Raw genomic sequence first — 24,028 nt, forward strand, 5'->3', positions numbered from 1 at the left:
CAAGTCATAGGTCCAACAAGTTTAGGTTGAGAAAATTAGGTACTTTTTCTTTCTTTTAGCTTACAGACTTTGTGAGAGTTTTCAACACACACAGTGAGCTGTTTTATGTACTGTTTCAGTGAGCAGATGAGCAACATTTATTTCTGTCCTAAAATTCCTACTCTGTACACATCTCCCTTTATATTTCTGTGTCTATTGACAATATTTTGCTATTTTCAATTCTCATTATTTAATTTTGAGTTCTCAATATTCCTACAGTTACGCTTTTATAATAAAAGGCTACATATTATTCTATTTGTATGCTATAATTGATTAAAACTACTATGTAATGTCAGACATTCAATTCTTTTTTTCTTCTGTGGTAGAATGGTTAATCAGAATAGAACTATTTGTATAATATTTGATTTCTATGTAATCATTTCCTTTACGCTTATTCTACATGTTTTTGAACTGAGGAGCCAGGGGTGGTTGGTTTGCCCCCATGTCCTATGTTTAACTGCTTCTGAAAGGGCAGTTGAAAACAACCTTTTGTTTCAGTTTGAACAAGAAAGCTCTCATTAGGCAACAACTAAACAAAGAAGGAGCTAAATTTGATCACTGGTGTGGTTTTCGTCTGGTTCTCTACCCCCTCAAACAAATCTCTATTTTTAACTAATATGAGGACTCTATTCTATTTCCTTCCTTTGGGAGTGTCTATTTTAAGTGTTGTGGCAGCTTGTTCTGTATAATAACATATTCAAAGTGATTAGGATCCTGATTTTTGAAATTGACATGGCCATAAATGGACTCTGACTAGCCTAGTGAGCTTCTTACTGCAAAGGAAAAAAGACTTATCAAGTCCCTGCCTCCGTCCACTCACACACAGACCTGCTTAGCAAAGGTACTGTGGATAAAAGAGGAGAAGACGAGCACCCCTACTCTCAAGCTTTCCCTCTCATTCTTTTTCTTTTTCTTCTGGCTTCATGTTCAGCATCATGACATTCATTTGTTGAGACACAGTAGCCATGCTGATGGACGATGTCAGCCATCGTAAGGGGACTTTTAAAATATCATTGATTCCTTTCAACATGCACTTCATGGCTAAAAGGTAGGATTCTATCTGAGCACACCGTTGGTCAAAGCAGTTTCTTCATACATGGATCCTCTAACTGCTTTGGAATCCTCTAATGCATCAGAGAGCCCCTTAACCCATCATGATGGCATTCCTAGACCTGGGATCCTTCTATCAGAATGGACCTGCTTCTGGGAAGCTTGTGCTTTTATTATATAAGATCTATGAACATATTGCCAATTGGGTTCATTACCTTGAAGACACAGGAGAGTGGAGCCCAGTCACAGTACCCTAACTCCAAAGAATGAACTTAATGCCAAATACAAGAATTAGAATAATAACATATCCAGTTCATGCTGACCAACATGACAATATCTCTAGATCATAACAAATATTTGACATAAGCCAGTCACCAGGCTAAAGCACATTGCATAGATTTTTTTTTTAAATTCTCACAATAAATTAGGGGGTTACTATTTTCATGTCGGTGTGACTCATGGGAAAAGTGAGCTAGAAGAAGTTATTAGTACTAGTCACATATTTGACAAAGGGTAGAGCTAGGATCCAGAACCATGCCCATACTTGTGACCATCAAGGCATGCATGTTTGTTCCCAATCTGGGGTGCAAAATATTATTAATAAATGAATGAATGAACAAATGACAAGTGAATCAAATATTTCCTGGGAGTCAAAAGCATGAAGGACAGCAGGGCGTGCATATGTTCAAATCGACTAGGTTATTTAGGGTTAACCTCCTGTGGAAACAAAGATACATGGTAAGAGCAATTTTTAGATTTGAATTGGGATCTTTAAAGACTGAAAAGTTATGAGAGGAGAGGACTCTGCATATAAAGAACAATATAAGAAATATACTGAAGGAAATGAAGAAATGGAAAGTCCTAAACACTTTTGAATAGAAAGTCCAGAGGTGGAATGAAAGGGTGCCAATTCTCTGGAGAGGTTATTTAAGTGTGGAGCAAAGAGCAGTCAGGAGTCATTTAGAGTTAGGGGGCAGGGATAACATTTCTAACAATAATGAAAGGCTTGTTGGATTTTTTATAATAATAATAATAATAATAATAATAATAATAATAATAATAATAATAATAATAATATAGCTACAGCTTTTTGCCCTGGTCAGGATGTAGGGGAGACCTGAAACAGGAAATAGGAACCAAGGAGGTTTTGTGACCCTCACAGTCTGGGGGAGGGATTGACCACAGCATAGCCATCAAGAGACCATTCTAGGAACAGAAAGCTGCTTCCCCATCAAAAGCCTCTAAGAAAATGAAAAGAACAGGAACATAATTAGCTTCTTATTCTGGCTTCTTCAGATTCTCTCCTTTCGATTTATTTCTCTTTTTTATTATTGGCCAGATTTAGATATTAATTCTTCTCAAATAAGTATGAGGCCAAAGACATTTTGAATGTGAATATTGTGGAGTCTCAAATGTTCATGTGACCTAGGGAGTATTAGTGGAAACTCCAGCTTCGTGGTTTTAAAACCTTAGAATTTCACTTGGTAGTGTAAAGGAGTCAGTAATTCTGTGGTGCTAAGATTAGCAGTGGAACATGCTCTGTTTTCACAGAGCTCAAAACAGGTGGCCAAGATAGACTGGGGAGTGATTTCGAAATACACTGCCTGTAAGGGAAACCAAAAGAGACTTTAAAAATGTTCCCTGAGCCCAATAACTGCATGCCTAGCAATGACACAAATGAGAAATAATTTGTAAAAATCAGAGTTTTGCCCTGAATTTTACTTTATGTTCAAACACCACTAGACATTTTGATCCCAGAAAATAAAGATATGCGAAACGACACAGATAAATATTACATTTAAAAATTATGAATAGTGAACTGTTTGATAGATAATCCATCCTTACATTTAGATGAACTATCTGAGCCATGCACCTGGGAAATTGGTTTGAAACCATACGGTACTCTAAGACTTTTTGTTAGCAACTCAGACGTCTTTTACAACAAAGAAAAAATTAAATCGTAATTTTAAGTGGAAGAATGATATAATTATTCTTTAAGCAACACAGTTCTTATGTGGCTCTTTCTTAGCTAACAGTGGCCTCCTATTTCCTTTCCCCTTCACATGGTAAGAGCTCTGGAGTGCTCAGGGAGAAGGAGCAATAGAGGCTTGAGTGCAGTCACATAACACACAGCAAAACTTCATGAGAACTCTCCCCCTCCCCCTCCCCCTTTCCCTCACCATTCCCCCTCCCCCTCCCTCTCCCCCTCCCCTCCATTCTCCCCTCCCCTTCTCTCCTCCTCCTCTCTCTCTCTCTCTCTGTCTCTCTGTCTCTCTCTGTCTCTCTCTCTCTCTCTCTCTCTCTCTCTCTCTCTCTCTCTCTCTCTCTCTCTAAGATTCTACTCCTTTGGAATCTATCAAATAACTCTTCTCTTCCAGAAAAATCTTCCCAGCTGTGTGTGTGTTAATAAAATTCCTGCCCCTCTCTTCCATAACCCGCTATATAAAACTCCACATTTGTCTGCATTCCACAACTAGCCAGACAAAACCATTGCAAACCAGCACTGAGGCACATACACAGCCATGCACTGTTGCTGAACCCTGAGATCGCAGAGCTGAGAAGACTGAATGGAAAATACTCTCCCCTCTCCACCAGGCATACGGGAAAAGGCTAGGTACCCCTCTTCTTTGTTCTGGCCTGGTCCTGTGACCCCTATATTCCCTTTCTGGCCATGTTCAGTTCACTCTTAACGATTTGTCCTTCGAGACTGTGTCTAAGGTCACATACCAAGCTATTTGCAACATTGATTTATATGGAAGATACTAGCCTACAAGCTGACTGATTACCCAAGAAGCTAACAGGTGCTGGGGAAAATGAGACCTTAGAATAATAGGACATAGTTCCAAGAACAAGTTTAACGAGGGGACAGCATGAGTTCAGGTTGGACTCTGTTACATCATCGACGTGTTTGTTCAGCTGGTGGTCAGGAGACACCAGCAGCAGCTGTTAACAGCTGAGTGGACTGCTTTGGAAAGAGCTTTGGTATGTAGGATTTTGGAAATGAAAGAAAGAGAAGGAAGTTACTGATACACCAAATAATACTAAAATATTGTGGACAGGACAGGAGCCCAGGGTGGAGTGGTTGAAGGAGAGGAGTCTGCAGTTTAGGCTGCTCCCTCTCTACTGTCGCATCATAATGTTTTTATCTGTAGGTGACGAACGTCAGAAATATATCAAAAATGACACGAAGTTGTGGGGAAACTCTGGGAATTAAGGTTGAAGTCCACCTTTGAAGGACCCTAGTTCTTACTGAAGCATAAGAGCTATTAGGAGGCTTGGCCTATCGGTAGGTTATGAGGACCCTAAGGGTTTTTGCCAGCTTTACACCCACCGCCTCAGGTCAAGATTAGGCCAAGTACCAGCTTCCTGCCTTGGGTCAAGGCTAGGCCAAGTTCCATTCTCCACCCACAAGAGCAGGGACATTCTTGAAAATCCATATAATGTACTGACTGATAGTCACCTGACCCTCTGGTCCCAGATAGAGCTCAAAGGTACATCATATAAGTTTAAACTGTAAACTTGCTGATGTAACCTGTATCTCTAAAAGTATAAAAACTGCTTGTTACAGCCATTCGGGGTTGCCTTCCAGTCGGTCTCCACAAGGGGCTGATTGAAGGTCGACCCTGACACGCTGGAGAATAAACCTCTTGTGTTTGCATCGAACTCCGTTCTCATGTCTCACTTGGGGGGTCTCCCAGTAGTTAAGATGCACTTCAAGCCTTACACCTTGACCCGATAGCCTCTGGGCTCAGTCCACTATGGGCGACTCCCTTCATTAGCAGGGCTTCTCCTTCTCCAAACTTGTCTGGTGAATTCTAAATCCCCACATAGGCCTCTACCTGGAGAATGTCACATAGCCTCAATTAGTACAGGAACAATATCTTTTCTCCTGTTAAAACCTCTTGAGCCAGCACCCAAGATTCCCAAAATGTTTCCCCATGCTAATGAGGCGTTGGAGGTACTCTAAGCCCTCAGCCAAAGAGGACAAGGAAAAGTCTGGAAACTGGTCTGCAGTCTATGTTTCCTTTTCTGTCCTCAGAGTGCTGCTTCACACCAGACTGGAAGGGGACAAATGCTGGAGTTTCAGGTCTTTTCTCGGGGTCCCTGGGTACTGCAGGTATACTGTTTGTAGAGTAGGTCAGGTACAGGGGTGGGAGGGAGAGGTGAGGGGGACGTGGCTCACATTTCCCTTGGGGCATCAGGGCTTGTACCCCAGGCCAGAGGGAAAGAGTGGGGCCCAAGACAAGGAGTATCCATTGGGAGCACATGTGAGGTGCCGGAGGGGTGAGAGAATAGAGAGAGGCCTTTTTTGGGAGACTTAGTGTCAGGATTCATTTAGGTGAAGGCCTTCCCAGTGGTGATATTTGATGAAGCAGCTCTTTGAGATGACATTAGCTTGTTCGTTTTTATTTATAGGAGGTGACTGTGATGCATATGCTTTATTCAGGGAGAACCATGAATTATTTAATTTTGCCAAAGGGTGTGAGAATATCCAGGAAAGGAAGGTCATTGACCGAAGGCTAAGGCCATTGAGATGTCTCATTAGCATGGAGAGGCATTGCAAGAACTGTTATGTGACAGTCGGCCTGTTGTCACCTTAGCCGAGTGTCACGGTTACATGCACCAGAGCAGGCACAGAGGCAGGGAGAGAGTATTTCCAACCCCACCATCTCAGATCTCAGCGATTTCCAGAGTGTAAGCAGGCTCCACGGCTCAGGTCTCTCAGATTTCCCAGGTTTAAGCTGGTTCCACCTCACCAGTTCTTATGCCCATACGTGGCATGGTCCATGTACCCCACATTCATGAATTTCACATTTCACTTCTTAGAGAATGCACTCACTAAAGCTTGTTACAGAGGAAAATGGAGTTAATGCATTAAAACTAAACTCCATACTGAGTGATCTGACTCCAAGTTCTGGTCGTTCTCATGACAAACATGCACATTGTATCTGAACATTAGGAACAAACAACAAAGTTGAGAACAGGGGTTTGGGTTGAGAGGAATGTGTAATTTTTACTATTACAGACACAGCTAAAGATAATAAACAAACAAACTGGACATAATTCTAGAACAGTTTGACAGTTAACTTCCCTAGCAAAACCAATTCTACATATTTTGGAGGGGAAGAAAGATCTTTCCTAAACAGTTTAGAAAATGCTTCTGAGAGTAAGGAAAGCTGAGACTGGACAATGAACATGAATGGGATATGAAGATAATTGTGAGCCAAGCTATTCAGGGATATGTAGCTATTCAGGATATTCAGCCAAGGGATATGTAGCATACTGTGGCTGCTCTTCCAGGGGACTATGCTCATCTAGGAAGATGTTTGTATACATTGTTCCTTAAATGATAAAATGCTGAACTGAGAAATTTGAAATTACCCTGTGACAATCACAAATTTTTAAAATACCGTTTAACTGAAAATGGCTCTTTTGTGTCCTGTCTTAAAATCTCTTCTTCCTGTGAACATTTTGGTCCTCTTCTTGCTACTCTTATTTCTGTGGATAAATAGAATAATTTGGGTTTATTTCTCTGTATAATTTGGTATGGCACAAAACAATGTTAAAATCGAGTCCATATCTCAGTGGCAGAAGGGACCTACTTTTGACTCTGGTTCAGGGTCTACAGAGTTGTATCAGAATTCATAGGTTCATAGCTATCTGTGGTTTTCACTGTGTTTTTATGAAGACCCATTATGTAGGATCCCATAAGTGAATTCTTGGATGTGAGTTTACCAATTTTATTTGTTTCAATTTCAAGTTTACCAATTTTATTTGTTAAATAATTTGACGCCTTTTGTATAATTTATTTATAGAGAATTTTAAGAAATAGAATCAGCTGTGTTTTACTGATCTCTTTCACATTATTTTGTTCATGGGACTACTAGAACCCATGCCTGTTTTGTACAAAATAGCAAGGTGGTCCAATTTGACCTGTAGTGTTTTGATAGGTATAGCCCCCATAGACTCATGTGCCTGAAGGCTTGACCCATAGGGATTGGCACTATTAGAGGTGTGACCTTGTTGGAGGAAATGTGTCACTGTGTGGTCAGGCTTTGAGGTCTCTTATGCTCAAGATCTGCCCAGTGTGTAGCACAGTCTCCTTCTGCTACCTTTGGATCAGGATGGAGAACTCTCAGTTCTACATGAAGTTCTAGAAGTCTCCATGCCGTCATGCTTATTACCATGCTGACAATGGACTATACATCTAAAACTCTAGGCCAGCCCCAATGAATTTTTTTTTTTTTTTATAAAAGTTGTCTCCTAGGGGTTGGGATTTAGCTCAGTGGTAGAGCCGCTTGCCTGCTTGAAGTAAGTGCAAGGCCCTGGGTTCGTCCCCAGCTCCGGAAAAAAAAAAAAAAGAAAGAAAAAGTTGTCTCCTCATCAGTCAGGAAATGATTTTACCTAGTGTAGTATTGTCTTTAATATAATGGCCCTTTGTGAATATTCATGTTGTTAAAGGTACTTTTTTATTCCACACATTAGACAGCTGACAGTAAAGTTCCTGGAAAGCAATACTCAGAGAACAGGAAAACTGAAAGACATCAGTTTTTAATGGCATATTATAATTTTTCTTTTACCTAGTACCTTAAAAAAATCAATTCAAAATTTGTCTCCTATGTATTTTAGCGATCTGCCAGTGGGAGTCTATGTCCTTTTTGAACGTTAACCTTGATTGTTGTTTTGACTCTTCCAATTCTACTTCATAAACACGTTTTTCTCTGCTAGAAAAGATAACAATTCAACTAATTAATTTGCCTTATTAAGATCGACTCTGGCTTTTATAGCTTGGTCTTTGCAGAACTGAAATTATGCTGCTAATCACTTTTATGAAGGGCATACAATTCTGCTAGGTGGTAGCAGCCTTTTTGAGGTTTAGGTATCATTGCAGAACTGGTAGAGAAGTTCAACGCTTTTCCTAGAAAAGCAAATCCATTTATAAATTGTAACTCTTGAGGAATAATTTGCCTAAATGTGCCTGGATGTACTTTTCAAACATGTGTGCGATAGGAACCATTCAGCCTGTGAATTAAAACAAATTCCCAGGGTCCACCCTCCAATATTTTTCTTTTAGATATATATATAGGTTAGGGGCCACAGTTTTCCATAAACGTTCTACCTTGGATGACTCTGGTGCAGGTTAGCCTTAGGTGACACTTGAAGAAATGCTGCAGTCAAGGGCAGACATAGGTCTTGGCAGTCTTTTGAGGAATGCATTCAGTAGGTTTCACTGCAGTGGATGAATCATGGAAAGTTTCCAATTCTCCCAACACCCACATGTTTACACAGATGTAGAGATTAACAATGACAGATACTTGGTGTTCACATTCAGGTGTAGACAAAACTCAGTTGAATCTGGGAATGAGGAAGTAAGGAATCAGCAATGAAAAGCCCCGTGCACTTCTCCAGCTGTGCTATCCTGTATGTCTTTATTACCCTGCCATTTTCCCCTGAGGATGATATCTTGTTTGCTTTCAGAAGATTGTTTACTCTGCTTTGAGCACCAAAATATCTTAGTTTATGACAAATAATCAACTCTGACCTCCACCTGAATGTGTATTATCTCATCGCTGAAAATCTGCCTGTTCAGATAATACATATCATATACTCTGTTTACCAAACACCATACCAACTAACGAAACTTCCTAATTTAATCATAGAAAATTCCTTTTATTACATGATCTTCTCTCAATATATCATATTAGAAATGCCCTTTCTAAAGACACTGAAGAAAACAGTCATTTGGACTGTTTCCTGTAATTTCTAAATTACAGGAGTCTTCTTGTAATTCACAAATAGAGACTTATTCAAGGAATTGTTAATTTTGCAGAGAATTATAGTAACTAGGAATTGGAGAAGGTTCACCACTTTCCTGGGACCTTTACCTTATCAGGATTTCTGATCATTGCTTGTGATTAGTGAAGTGTTGCTGGAACCAGATGCTAACAAAAACTTTAGATGTGAGGCCTGGAGTTAGCACTTCCCAACTGAGAGGCCTGAGTAGCTAGTATATACCATCTTCAGTTTCTGCTATTCTATCTTTTTTTCAGTCATTTCAATGTTTTGTTTCAGGTACTATATACCACATTCGATACATCGTGTTTCATAGTTAGTTTTGTCGTTGTGAAGAGACAATAAGATATGGTGTCTCTTATAGCGGAAAACATTGACTTGGGGCTGGCTTACAGTTTCAGAGGTTTAGTCCATTATCATCATGATGAGAAACATGGCAGCATCCAAATAGACACGGTGCTGAAGAACGACCTCAGAGTTCTGCCTCTTGATCTGATGGAAGCCGGGGGAGACTGTGTGCACACTAAGCATAGCCTGAGCACATGAGACCTCAAAGCCTGCCCCACAGTGTCACAGTTTCTCCAACAAGAAGATCACACCTCCTAATACTGCCACTCAGTATTGGCCAAGCATTCAAACATGAGTCTATGAGGCCATTCCTTCCAAACCACTGTAATACCTATTATTCTAGCAATTTGTGTGGGTGGGGAGAAGACTGTAGAGTGGCAGTATACTTCTAGGATTTACATGCAACTACTGAATTTAGGTTAAGATACAATTCTATCCAAATTTTGAACAAAAGGTTATACGGTTATTTTTCCACGAGTATCAAAAAAACTGTTTATACATCCTTTCTGAAACAAGTTCCCAGGATGGTTTAAAAAAAAAACACTTGCTTAAAAGTCATCAATAATACAAGTTTCATGGGGGTGCATGCGGATATGAAAACAGCATTTTCAATTTTTTTCATCGGAACTTGGAACAATTATCCACTTTATAAAAATAAATCTTTGAGAATGATTAAAGGCAAAGCCCACGGTGTTCTATTTGGGGTAATGATTCTGATCAGGGACTTGTGCTACCTGGCCTTGGAACAGTAACTTCTGCAAATGTGTGTGGCTTCAGAGTTCATTTGCTTCCAACTGATCAGAGAGAAATAGATACAGCGTGGAAAAACCCTTCTAATGTGGGAAAGGCCCCAGGCCACATCTATCATCACAGACTATGTCCAAATTGGATTTATGGATTGAAGGGTTTCAGAGGCCAGAAGAAGTTCCTGGTCCCGACAAGAAGACATATGAAGGAATGGAAAAGACATAAACAAGTTAATGTAATAAAATCATGCTATCGTTCCAAAACCTTTACAATGCTCCCTGTAAAAATATAATCCTGTTATCGCAAGGGACTTTCACAGATGTTTTCTCTAAGGGAGGTTACACATCCCCATTCCAGTTTTATCAGGGCAAGTCCAGTGACATGTTTTGGTTATTTGAATATGACTGAGACATATTTGACATACCTGAGTAGAGATGTAAGAGCTACTGTCTAGTTTTGACTTGTTTATAGAGTGACATCTATCAAAGAGAAACTGTGCTCAGCCTTGATTCTGGAAGCAGATCTTCACCTTTTTCCATAGCTTATTTGGAACATAAATTTGAGGAAAGTCTTTTTTTTTTTTTTGGTTACAGCACTCTTGTTTGGGAGATCTTTGCTACTTGGGAGCAACCCAAATCTGATCGAAACAAAGTGGTTAGTTGGATGGCTAGGCTTGCTGTGAGAAAATTAAGACAGAGAAAACAGGTAGCAAAGCGAGTAAGTTACTGATTGGTGGTTGGCTACTCTGAGCTGCTCCCCTCCAGACGGCTTGATATCTGTCTTTGGCCTCTGAGCTCTCACAGGTGAACACCTGCAGCTTAGAGCATGTTTCGCCCTCTGGGTGAAAGCTGCCAAAGTTGGTATGAGCCTGCCCTCGAGTTTCACAAGCCCTTGTATAAAAGTAGATATACAAAGATGAACGTGAATGGCTTTGGCAGGCTTGAAGGCATCAACAGTACCGTCTCTTGTAAGAGGCACCATGAGGGCTCCAGGTTTAGAAACAAGTGGGGCTTTGATGTGCATCCAACAACTATAAAGGGTCACATAGAAATAGTTGGGGCTGTGTATACCAGTCCATGGCTTTCACAATTCTTCAACTACATCATTGTCCTACTAGCAACAGTCCTAAACAACATGAAATCTATAATAGAGGCTCTGTTCTAAGGAAAGTTTACAAATAGAAGGTGACCAGATAGATTAAACCTGTGGATTGTATTTTGATAACTCGCAATTTAGTAGAAAAGAAAATTGAGCAATGTCCACCTACTCTATATTTAGAAATGTGGTATCATTAAAGAGAAGGGATGCCTACACACCCCGTTTAGAGGACTTCTAAATAAGGAGGCTAACTTAAGCAACAACCTTACCAATTGGAGAATTACCCTGAGGAGTCATTTAGAAAGTTTAATGGCAAATGCTATATCATCAAACCCATTTCCTACCAACCATCTAGGTTTGGGGGATTCTGCACACTTAATGCAGTTTGAGGATTTTAGGAACTCTAAGGGTTCAGAGGCTGAGACATACAGTGGAAGTCATGAATGCAGTTTCTGAGAGAAGAGAAATGCAGAGAAAAGGAGTCAATGACTACAGGCAGCCATCACTCCTTTCTACTTCAGTGTTGAGTGGGGACACCCATTGTACATCAGGCTCAGGGAGAATGTTAGGTCTGAGCAACTCAGGATGGTGAACATTAGTCAATCCGGGAAAGAAACAGCAGAGCAAGGAACAACTCAGTGTGTTTTGATTACTTTTTTTTTCTTTTGAGAGAAAAATAGTTTTGTTATTCTTAGAATATATTTTATGTTTTTGTTGTTGTTGTTGTTGTTGTTGTTGTTGTTGTTGTTTTTTCTTTTTTGAAAAGACAGGATTTCACCAAGTATCTTAGGCTGGCCATGATCTTGGTCCTCCTGCTTCTGATTTTTTTTTTTTCATCTTTATTAACTTGGGTACTTCTTATTTGCATTTCGATTGTTATTCCCTTTCCCGGTTTCCGTTTCCGGGCCAACATCTCCCAACCCCTCCCCCTCCCCTTCTTTATGGGTGTTCCTCTCCCCATCCTCCCCCCCTTACTGCCCTCCCCCCAACAATCACGTTCACTGGGGGTTCAGTCTTGGCAGGACCAAGGGCTTCCCCTTCCACTGGTGCCCTTACTAGGCTATTCATTGCTACCTTTGAGGTTGGAGCCCAGGGTCAGCTATATCAGGTTCCTCTCAGCATGCACTTCTTGGCACCTGCAATATTGTCTGGGTTTGTTGTCTGTATATGGGCTGGATTCGCAGGTGGTTGCAGGCTCTAGATGGCCTTTCCTTCAAGCTTTGCTCTATACTTTGTCTCCATATTTCTTCCTGTGTGTATTTTGTTTACCTTTCTAAGAAAGACTGAAGCATCCACACTTTGGTCTCCTTAAGCTGCATGGGGTCTGTGTATTATATCTTGGGAATCCGAGATTTTGGGCTAATATCGACTTATCAGTGAGTGCATGCCATATATGTTCCTTCGTGATTGTGTTACCTGACTCAGGATGAGATTTTCTATTTCCATCCATTTGCCTTTGAATTTCATGGAGTCATTGTTTTTAATAGCTGAGTATACTTCATTGTGTAGGTGTACCACATTTTCTGTATCCATTCCTCTGTTGAAGGGCATCTGGATTCTGGCTATTATAAATAAGGGTGCTATGAACATAGTGGGGCATGTGTCATTGTTATACCTTGGAGCATATTTTGGGTATGGGCCCAGGAGTGGTAGAGCCTGGTCCTCAGGTAGTACTATGTCCAATTTTCTGAGGAACCACCAGACAGATTTCCAATCCCATCAACAACGAAGGAGTCTTCCTCTTTTTTCACATCATTACCACTATCTGCTGTCACCTGAGTTTTTGATTTCAGTCATTTTGACTGATGTGATGTGGAATCTCAGGGTTGTTTTGATTTGCATTTCCCTGATGACTAAGGATGTTGAACATTTCTTTAGGTGTTTCTCAGACATTTGATATTCCTGAGTTGAGAATTCTTTGTTTAGCACTGTACACCATTATTTAAAAGGGATACTTGATTTTCTGGATCTACCTTATTGAGTTCTTTGTATGTACTGTATATTAACCCTCAATAAGATGTAGGGTTGGTAAAGAGTTTTTTCCCAATCTGTTGTATGCTGTTTTGTGCTATTGGCAGCGTCCTTTGCCTTAAGTAAGCTTTGCAATTTTATGATGTCCCATTTGTCCATTCTTGATCTTAGAGCATGAGCCATTGGTGCTCTGTTCAGGAAATTTCCCCCAGTGCCCATGTGATCAAGACTCTACCCCACTTTTCTTCTATTAATTTCAGTATAACTAGTTTTATGTGGAGTTCCTTGATCTACTTGGACTTGACTTTGTACAAGGCAATAAGAATGGATTGATTTGCATTCTTCTACATGCTAACCTCCAGGTGAACCAGGACCATTTCTTGAAAATGGTGGATTTTTTCCACTGGATGATTTTAGCTCCTTTTTCAAAGATCAAGTGACCATATGTGTTTGGGTTCATTTCTGGGTCTTCAATTCTATCCCATTGAAATATCTGTCTGTATCAATACCATGCAGTTTTTAATCACTATTGCTCTGTGATACAGCTGGAGGTTAGGGATTGTGATTTCCCCAGAAGTTCTTTTATTGTTGAGAATAGTTTTTGGTATCCTGTGATTTTCGTTATTCCAAATGAATCTGCAAATTGCTCTTCCTAACTCTATGAAGAATTGAGTTGGAATTTTTATGGGGTTGGCATTGAATCTGTAGATTACTTTTGGCAAAATTGCCATTTTTACAATATTAACCCTGCCAATCCATGAGCATGGGAAATCTTTCCATCTTCTGAGATCTTCTTCAATTTCTTTCTTCAGAGACTTGAAGTTCTTGTCATACAGATCTTTCACTTGCTTGGTTAGAGTCACACCGAGGTATTTTATATTATTTGTGATTGGTGTGAAGGACATTGTTTCCCTAATATCTTTCTCAGCCTGTTTATCTTTTGAGTAGAGGAAGGCCACTGATTTGTTTGAGTTAATTTTATACCCAGCCACTTTGCTGAAATCGTTTATCAGGTTTAGTTCTCTGGTGGAATTTTTGGGGTCACTTAAGTGTACTATCGCATCATCTGCAAGTAGTGATATTTTGATTTCTTCCTTTCCAATTTGTATCCTTTTGACCTCCTTTTGTTGTCTGATTACTCTGATTAGGACTTCAAGTACTATACTGAATAGGTAGAGAGAGAGTGGGCAGCCTTGTCTAGTCCCTGATTTAAGTGGGATTACTTCAAGTTTCTCTCTATTAAGTTTGATGCTGGCTATTGGTTTGCTGTATATTGCTTTTACTATGTTTAGGTATGGGTCTTGAATTCCCGATTTGTCCAAGACTTTTATCATGAAAGGGTGTTGAATTTTGTCAAATGCTTTCTTAGCATCTAATGAGATGATCATGTGGTCTTTTCTTTGAATTTGTTTGCATAGTGGATAATGTTGATGGATTTCCATTTATTGGACCATCCCTGCATCTCTGGGATGAAACCTACTTGATCATGATGGATGATCATTTTGATGTGTACTTGAATTTCGGTTTCTGAGAATTTTATTGAATATTTTGGAATTGATATTCATAAGGGAAATTGGTCTGAAGTTCTCTTTCTTTGTGGGGTCTTTGTATAAGCGTAATTATGACTTCATAGAGCAAATTGGGTAGTATTCCTTCTGTTTCTTTTTCATGGAATAGTTCTTACAATATTGGTATTAGGTCTTCTAAGAAGGTCTAATAGAATTCTGCACTAAAACCATCTGGTCCTGGGCTTTTTTTTTGGTTGGGAGACTTTAATGACTACTTCTTTTTCGTTAGGTGTTACGGGATTGTTTAGATTGTTTATGTGATCCTCATTTAACTTTGGTATCTGGTATCTGTCTAGAAAATTGTCCCATTCCTCCAGATTTTTCAGTTTTGTTGTGTATAAGTTTTTGTAGTATGATCTGATCTGATGATTTTTTTATTTCCTCAGTTTCTCTTGTTATGTCTCCCTTTTCATTTCTGATTTTGTTAATTTGGATACTCTGTGCCCTCTGGTTAGTCTTGTTAAGGGTTTATCTATCTTGTTGATTTTCTCAAAGAACCAACTCCTTATTTTGTTAATTTTTTGTATAGTTCTTTTTGTTTGTATTTGGTTGATTTCAGTCCTGAATTTGATTATTTCCCCCCTTCTACTCCTCTTGGGTGTATTTGCTTCTTTTTGTTCTAGAGCTTTCAGATGTGCTGTCAAGCTGCTATTTTATGCTCTCTTCAGTTTCTTTTTGGAGGGACTCAGAGTTATGATTTTTCCTCTTAGCACTGCTTTCATTGTGTCCCATATGTTTGGGAATGTTGTGCCTTCATTTTCCCTAAATTCTAAAAAGTCTTTAATTCCTTTATTTCTTCCTTGTCTAAGTTAACGTTGTTAAGCTTCCATTTGTGTGTGGATTTTCTGTTATTTTTGTTTTTATTGAAGGCCAGCCTTAGTCCATGGTGATCTGATAGGATGCATGGGATTATTTCTATTTTCTTGTATCTGTTGAGGCCTGTTGTTTGACCAATTATATGGTTAATTTTGGGGAAGGTACAGTTAGGTGCTGAGAAGAATGTACATTCTTTTCTTTTAGGATGAAATTTTCCATAGATGTGTTAAATTCATTTGGTTGATAACTTCTGTTAGTTTCTCTGTGTCTTTGTTTAGTTTCCGTTTCCATGATCTGTCCATTGATGAGAATGGGGTGTTGAAGTTTCCCACTATTATTGTGTGAGGTGCAATGTGTGCTTTAGTAAGGTTTCTTTTATGAATGTGGGTGCCCTTGCATTTGGAGCATAGATATTCAGAAGTGAGAGTTCGTCTTTGTGGATTTTTCCTTTGATGAATATGAAGTGTCCTCTTTTATCTTTTTTGATAACTTTTGTTTGAAAGTCTATTGTATTCAATACAGAATGACTACTCCAGTTTGCTTCTTGGGATCTTTGCTTGGAATTTTTTTTACAGCCTTCTACTCTAAGTGTCTTTGTCACTGATGTGTGTTTCCTATGTTCAGCAAAATTCTGTGTCCTCTTTATGTATCCAGTCTGTATGTCTTTTTATTGTGGAATTGAGCCCATTGATGTTGAGAGATATTAAGATCTAATGACTGTTGTTTTCTATTTTTTTTTTTTGTTTGAGGTGGAATTATGTTTGTGTAGCTATCTTCTTTTGGGTTAGCTGAAAGAAGATACTTTCTTTTCCTAGGGTTTAGTTTACCTCCGTGTGTTGGAGTCTTTCATCTATTATCCTTTGTAGTGCTGTATTTGTAGAAAGATATTGGGTAAATTTGGTTTGTCATGGAATATCTTTGTTTCTCCATCTATGGCAATAGAAAATTTTGCTGGATATAGTAGCCTGGCCTGGCATTTGTGTTCCCTTAGGGCCTGTATGACATCTGCCCAGTATCTTCTAGCTTTCATAGTCTCTGTTGAGAAGTCTGGTATAGTTCTGATAGATCTTCCTTTATATGTTACTTGACCTTTTTCCCTTATTGCTTTTAATATTCTTTCTTTGTTTTGTGCATTTGGTGTTTTGAGTATTATGTGACAGGAGGAATTTCTTTTCTGGTCCAATCTATTTGGAGTTCTGTAGACTTCCTGTGTGTTTATAGACATCTCTTTCTTTAGGTTAAGGATGTTTTCTTCTATACTTTTGTTGAAGTTATTTACTGGCTCTTTAAGTTCATAATCTTTGCTCTCATCTATACCTATTATTCTTAGGTTTTATCTTGTATTTTATATTTCCTGGACGTTTTGAGCTAGGAGCTTTTTGTGTTTTATGTTTTTTTTTTTGGACGGTTGTGTCTATGTTTTCTACAGTAACTTCTGCCCCTGAGATTCTCTCTTCTATCTCTTGTATTCTGTTGGTGATGTTTTCATCTATGGTTCCTGACCTCTTTCCTAGGTTTTCTATCTCCGGAGTTGTTTCCCTTTGTGATTTCTTTATTGTTTCTATTTACACTTTTAGATCCCAGATAGTTATGTTCAATTCCTTCAACTGTGTGAATTGTAAATTGAATTGTTTGGCTTTATTTTCCTATAATTCTTTAAGGGTTTTTTTTCTTTTAATTTGTTTCCTCTTTAGGTGTTTCTACCTGTTTACCTGTGTTGTCCTGTATTTCTTTAAGGGAGTTATTTATGTCCTTCTTAAAGTCTTCTAACATCATCATGAGTTGTGATTTTAAATCGGCATCTTGCTTTTCTGGTACCCAGGACTTGCTGTGGTGGGAGAACTGGTTCCTGATAATGCCAAGTGTCCTTGGTTTCTGTTGCTTAACTTCTTGTACTTGCCTCATGCCATCTGGTTATCTCTGGGTTAGCTGGTCTTGCTGTGGCTTGACCTTCCTGTAAGCCTGTGTGTCAGCCATTTTGGGAGACTAGCTTCATTCTGGCCAGATGTGGTACAGAGAGCTGTGGCATAAGGTCAGCTCAGGGCCCAGTCAGAAACTGTGAGGATCCTCTCCCAGAGTGCTCCTTGGTTCCTGTGTCCTGAGTGCTTCATTTGGGTCCCTCTGAGCAGAAGTGGTGGTCTTCCCTGTGTTCTCGTGTGTGTCAGCACTCCTGGGAGGCCAGCTCTCTCCCGTTGGGTTCTCGGTACCTATGCTTTATTTCTTGTTTAGGAAAGGAAAATTCCTTTTTCTTTTTCATTGAGTCTATGAGAAAATAAGGAATATGAGGAGGCAGAGCAAACACTGCAGTGAGGTAGGCCAGGTCTGTGGGCTGGTTTTGCTGTTCACTTCTCTGTGAGCTTTGTCCAGCCAATCAGCATCTCTGCCTTTCATTCTTCTTCATAATATATCAAAAGAAAACCCACCATGCTAACAATCAGTCATAAAATTAAATGAGGAAGTATTTGAAAATACTAAGCTTACAATACTAAGACTGAAAATAACCATTCTAGTCCCTTGACACAATTTGACTGATAGCGTTCTTAAAACTATGAAGCTTTCCCTCATTCCTATGAGAGTTTAATCATTTCATATAAAGCATTTACATCTCTCCCAAACATATACTTGTCGCTAATATATTCCCATTATAGTACCATGAACTTTAGGAATACAGAAAAGTCATATTCATTAAACAAAATTCCATTACTAACTCAAGTCCTATCATTAAAATGCAAATTAACTTTGCATTATACCAAACACTTAAAGCAGTTTTTATTGTCACATTAATTAAAGATCACTCTTTATTGTTGTCTTGCCTTCATAAATCTGAGAACAAAAACCAAATGTCTTCCTGGTGGCACAGAGTATGGACTGGGACAGCCTGGAAAGGAGGAGGAGAAGGAGGAGGAGGGGGAGGAGGAAAGGAGGAGGAGAAGGAGGAGGAGGAGGAGGAGGAGGAAGGAGCAGGTCTAAAGAGCTGAACTTCCTGTGCACCTTGGTGATGAGCATTGGTTAGAGGAGAAGACAAGGATAGGCCCAGGAGTAAATGGCATCCAATAAGCAAGTTGGATCTCGCTGTGGAGAATGGCAAAAAAGAAAACAAAGGGGGGGAAGGCTTTCAAAGTGAAGAAGAATCCTACCATCTGGAGGAGGTTGAAAACAAGAAGCCTGGGGAAAATGTTAGGAGGGGACAAGTCAGGTGACTTGTGCCTAATTATTGATGGACCATACCTAATAGACATGTTCATCGAAATGAAGGGGGAGAGGATGTTTTGAGATTTGTAGCACAGGCGGTGGAAATCAGAAGACTGACTAAGGAACAATATATGAGGCCTTACATGTGTTTCCAAACACCAGAACCTGAAAATCATTATGACTTTTGCCTCAAACCTTGAAATCTACGATTTTCTCTGAGCTCATAAAATGACTGCTATTTTACCAACTTGTATTTAGTAAGATATCTTTTCTGTAAACTTTTGGTTTCCACGTAAATATTATTTAACTGTTGCATTTAATTCTTAACATTCCTGTCCGAATGGCAACATAACACATTTTAGAAAAAAAAATCTTTTTCATAATTTGAAAGAAACAAAACAATTTAAAGAGCAAGAAAAAAAGTTGAAAAATATAGGCTAAATAAAAGGAAAGAAAGGCTATCCATGATTCTATAAACTGTATTTGCATTTAGGTATAGGTTTGTTGAGACATTTAATAATCTAACTTTGTTAATCCTAAAATAAATTATGTCTATTTCTCAATCAAGTAAGTGACTTTTTTGGTATATTCTGTTTAGTGTTTATACATGCTGTAATTTATGTTTAAAAATATACACTTATTAGATGATCTGCTTATTCAGTTATTTCTATTATTATACAGTGGGGCTATTGGCATCCACCCTTATGGATTTATTTTGTTAGTTTAAATTCCTATATGTGGAATTTAGCTTGAATCCAAGGCTAAAAATTTTATCAAAATTTTTCATGTGCAGCTTTGTTGCAATTTCTCTACTGCAGGCCAATTTCTTTCTGTTTCCAAAAAAAATTACATGGACTTCTAGGTAACATGAAGGGTTATGAGTTACCTCTATGAGATTCAGTGAATGGAAAGCAACAGAGTAGCAAACACCATTTCAAGCAGAAAAGGAACATTAGAGGTCAAAAAAGGGGGAACCATCCCATATATAGACACCAAACCCAGATACTATTGCAGGAAGTGCTTGATGACAGGAACATGTTATAACTGTCTCCGGGGAGGCTCTGCCAGAGCATGACAAATACAGAGGCAGATGCTCACAGACAACCGTTGGACTGAGGTCAGGGACCCCAATGGAAGAGTTAGAGAAAGGAAGAACCCGTGGCTACAGCAGCATATGTAGCAGAGGATGGCCTTATTTGGCACCAGTGGGAGGAGAGAACCTTGGTCCTGTGAAAGCCAGTGTAGCGGAATTTCAGGTTCTTGACGTGGGACTGCATGGCGTACCCTCATAGAAGCAGGGGGAGAGAGGATAGGGTAGGGGTTTCTGGAGGGGAAACTGGGAAAGGGAATAATATTTGAAATGTAAATACATAAAATATCCAATAAAATAAAGAGGTAGGATAGCTCACAATGTGGTAACGCTATAGTTGTGTGAATGAGACACGCCCATCTCGGACTTCCCCGTGGATGATGCACAGCAATGGAGAGGTTTAGGGGTCCAGTTTTGCTAGAGGAAATGCATCACTTGGAGCAGGCTTTGAGATCAAATGGCCTCAGCCCACTTCCTGTTTTCTCTCCCACTTCACGTTTTCATTTAAAGATGAACTCTTAGCTTTGTGGGCTTGCCACCATACCTGTTCCCTGTTGACATTCCTCTCTGACACGACAGACTCTATCCTTTTGGAATTGAAAACCTACGTAAACTCTTCCTTCTGGAAGCTGCTTAGTCCTGGTGCTTAGTCACACCAACGGAAAAGTAACTCATGCTGATGTTGGCACTAGAAAGTAGGTTGCTGTTGTAAATAACTCGGCCCTGTTGGGCTTTTGGAGGAAGATAGAAGACTGGACGCTTGGACTAGAAACTCGGTGGTTAAGTGTTGCGTGTAGGGCTTGAGTCCACTGACTCTTAAACAATGTGGATTGCAGTACAGGCTACAAACAATGGTAAAGCTAACATATCTAAAACTTGCCTCTTCTTGTAAACTTAAAACATTCCTCGTAAGCTTCAGGAAACCAACTCGAATCTACCTCTCACGTGTCAAATGGACTCCAGATAAGTACTGTCAACCAATAGCCTGTTTCCCCACTTGCCTATTCCACTTATTCCCGAGGGTGGGATTCCCCTTCGCCATGTACTGTGAATCCCCTCCCGCAGTTATCAGCAGTTATCACGACTATGAGCCTAAACGTTTCAAATGTACACCTAAGGAAAAAGAAATTCCCCTAAGCTCCCTAACTTTATCTTTGGTCCCTAATATATAACTGTTTCATCAACCAGTCAGGTTCCAGTGTTTCCTCAAAATCTGCATCCTGGAAAGCTTCAAAGTGGCTGGTCTCTGGTGGTCCAGCCTCACGGTCTGCTCCGACTGCTGCCTCCATGTCCTTAGATGGTCCTGCAGAGTCTGGACAGTGGGTAAAACAGCCAACTCTTCCAGGATGTGGCCAACGTCCCAAGCTCTCTTAGATCCCTAAAGATATTAGACCCGGACAGCAGGACGCAGTCTAAAGAATATGGTGCCCCCATCCCTGACTCACTAATCATTCTTTCCTAAAAGAGAAGTGTTCGCCCCATCCTGCCTTCATCAACCTTGAACCAGCAGCTAAGTCGTCACCAGCCACCAAAATGGAACACTCACATCCTTTAAAAGGGCTCTGTTATCAGAGCCAGCTCTCTGTCTTCAGGTCTCCCTGTCTGTTTCTGTCTCCCTGGTTCCACTTCGAGGTGGCCTTGCATGGTGTGACTTTTGCAGCATATCTTGGCTCCAACCCTCCAAGGTACTCCTACCACAAAACCTAACAATTGTTGCATTTTTAACTTTATATGTGATGAGATTGTATATGGCATTGCTATCCTTTATGCTTTAAGTAGCTTATGTATAAAATATCACTGGCTGCATGTTAAATTGTCTGTTGTTTCATTACTGGTTTTCATAACATTTTTTCTTTTCTTTTTTATTTTTTGGTCTCTCTGTGTACTTAATCTTTTAAATTCAGTGCCAGTCGCTGCATTTGAAAAATTATCGAGGCAATTTAAGGTCTAAAATAAAATTATCTTTTTCCAAAATAAAATTTATATTTGTGTCTGGCAGATAGCTGAGGCGAAAGCTAACCTTAATCCAATTAAGTGCTGAGGTGATTTAAGAAGAAGCCTTAGTCCAGATAAGGCCTGGGCTTTTTCTATTCATCCTAACTCTCCAATAATGGGAGCTTCAATATAAAACTTAGGGAATTCCAGGCCACTTCTCCTTAGTTGACTCTGTGGCCCTGTAAGCCAGTGTTTAAATATATGTGAATTGCTGCCGAGAGCTCAGTTTACCTCCTCAGCCTCTGAACCTTTGCTCAAATAACCTAATTGACAAAGCAAAATGCATGTTTTCTTTCTTTCTTTCTTTCTTTCTTTCTTTCTCTCTCTCTCTCTCTCTCTTTCTTTCTTTCTTCCTTCCTTTTTGCCTGTCTGTCTGTCTTTTGTTTTTTCCTTCCCTTCTTTTTTATTTTGTTTGATTTGTTTTTTGAGACACAGTCTCTCTAAACTGTAGCCTTGGGCGTCCAAGAACTTACCTCAAAACAGGTTGACCTTAAACTCACAGAGATCTTCCTACCTCTGCCTCCCAAGTGCTAGGATTAAAGGCTTCTGCCACCATCGCCCAGCTCAAAACACATCTTTTTATCATTTAAAACTGGATTATGTGTCTTCTTAGGTTAAATTTAAAATTAATTTTATATCTGCTCAGACTTATAGAATTATGAGTTTAATTTGTGTTCTAGTTTTCAAATATATAAACACCATGCATAGTTAATGTCCTGATTAGTTTTTTGGGTTTTGTTTGTTTGTTTTTATCAATTTGACACAGCTGGAGTTATCTGGGGAGAAGAATCTGAGCTGAGAAAATGCCACCATTAGGCTGGCTTGTAGTCAAGGCAGCAGGGGTAGTTTCTTGATGAGTGATTGATGCGGGAAAGTCTGGCCACCGTGGGTGCTGCCATCCCTGGGTTCTGGGATGCATAACCAAGGTAGCTGAATGTGGGCAGACCTGCATCAAAGCATTTCCCAGGTCCCTGCCTCGGTTTCTGCCTCCATGTTTCTGTTTTGAGTTACCTCAGTGATAAACTATTTTGTGGAAAATAAGATGAAATAAACCTTTACCTTTCAATCTACTTTTGATCACGGTGTTTTGTCACAATAATGGAAAGCAAACTAAGACATAGGGTCAACAAATTATTATACATTGACTGTTCACGACAATGGTCAATAAGATAAATAATTCAAAGAAAAATATTCAGAGATTTTATCAATATTCTCAAAAATGATTTTTGTTGCCCAGTGGAATACAGAACTCTTGATTTCTATGGTAGACAAGCATAAATTGAAGGCTATTAGTATTACATACAAACATCTCAAGACATTTATTTATTAACTCCAAGTATAATATAATATAAATCTTTTAAAGGGGGAGAAAAATACGAATGTTCAGAAATTAATTAACTGTTCAAGGTTTAAAGTAAGCACACATTATGAATAATTCAAAGAAATGAAAAACATTATTGTATTACTCACAACATTTTCCCACAAGTATTAAGATAAGACGGTTTGCATATTAAACATGAACCATTTTGAGGTATTTGAGAAGTAAATATCACTCATTAAATTTATATATTTAATATATACTTTAAATAAGCACCATCTGGAAAAGATAAATTGATTAGAATATTGTTGGGAGTGATGCCCTTGAAGCCCTCCATTGTTGATGTTAAAATTAAGTATGACTGGGTTCATGGAAAATCCCCAGCCAGCTGCAGAAGACTAATCCAAATCTGATGGTCAAGAAAAATAATAATATGATAAAGACATCCTGCTGACTAATAGATAGGACAAACCTGTGACCTTTCTGACAACCTGTCAACATCAGCCTACTCCCTGACCACACGAATATTGTGTCCTTGGCCTGCGTAAATATTTCTTACTTCCCCCCTCCCTCTGTTACCCATGTTATGGTATAAATTCAGCCTTGGGGAAAAATAAAAAGGCCTTGGGAGACAGCCGTGGGTGCTGGGAACCAAACTCTTATATTTTTGGTTGTGAGCCTAGCCTTTAACGGCTGAGCCATCTCTCCAGCCCCTTGGGAAAAAAATAAAATTGTCGCCTTGATCAGACTCTTGTCTTGGCATCCTTCTTCGCATCCCTTGTCCCCCATTCTCTTCCAGGTACCTTCAGACCCTTCGCTTACAGAATATCTCTGATAAAAGGCAAAGGCAAAAATGAAATAAAATTTAAAGATTCACATAAAAAATCCTTGATGCCGTCTCTGAGAACTATTTAGAGGCATTCATGTACTAGACACAATTTTCTTAGTGTCAAAGCAAAGAGGGAAGTCACATCAGTTTCAGAGTTCACAGTATCACAGTCA

The 24,028-nt window shown here is 39.4% G+C and overlaps 1 protein-coding gene across 1 annotated transcript in view; it reads left to right on the forward strand.

Moving 5' to 3' along the window:
* The window catches only part of LOC116902349 (protein BEX4-like), a 50,498-nt gene extending 31,675 nt beyond the window's left edge, over window positions 1-18,823 (forward strand). The window contains 1 exon segment of the mRNA XM_032904877.1: window positions 18,435-18,823. Within this exon segment, the coding sequence (XP_032760768.1) occupies window positions 18,435-18,823 (389 nt within the window).
* Window positions 18,824-24,028: the final 5,205 nt, after the last annotated feature.

This window comes from Rattus rattus, chromosome 1, assembly GCF_011064425.1.
Source record: "Rattus rattus isolate New Zealand chromosome 1, Rrattus_CSIRO_v1, whole genome shotgun sequence".
In the NCBI taxonomy this organism is placed as follows: Eukaryota; Metazoa; Chordata; class Mammalia; order Rodentia; family Muridae; genus Rattus; species Rattus rattus.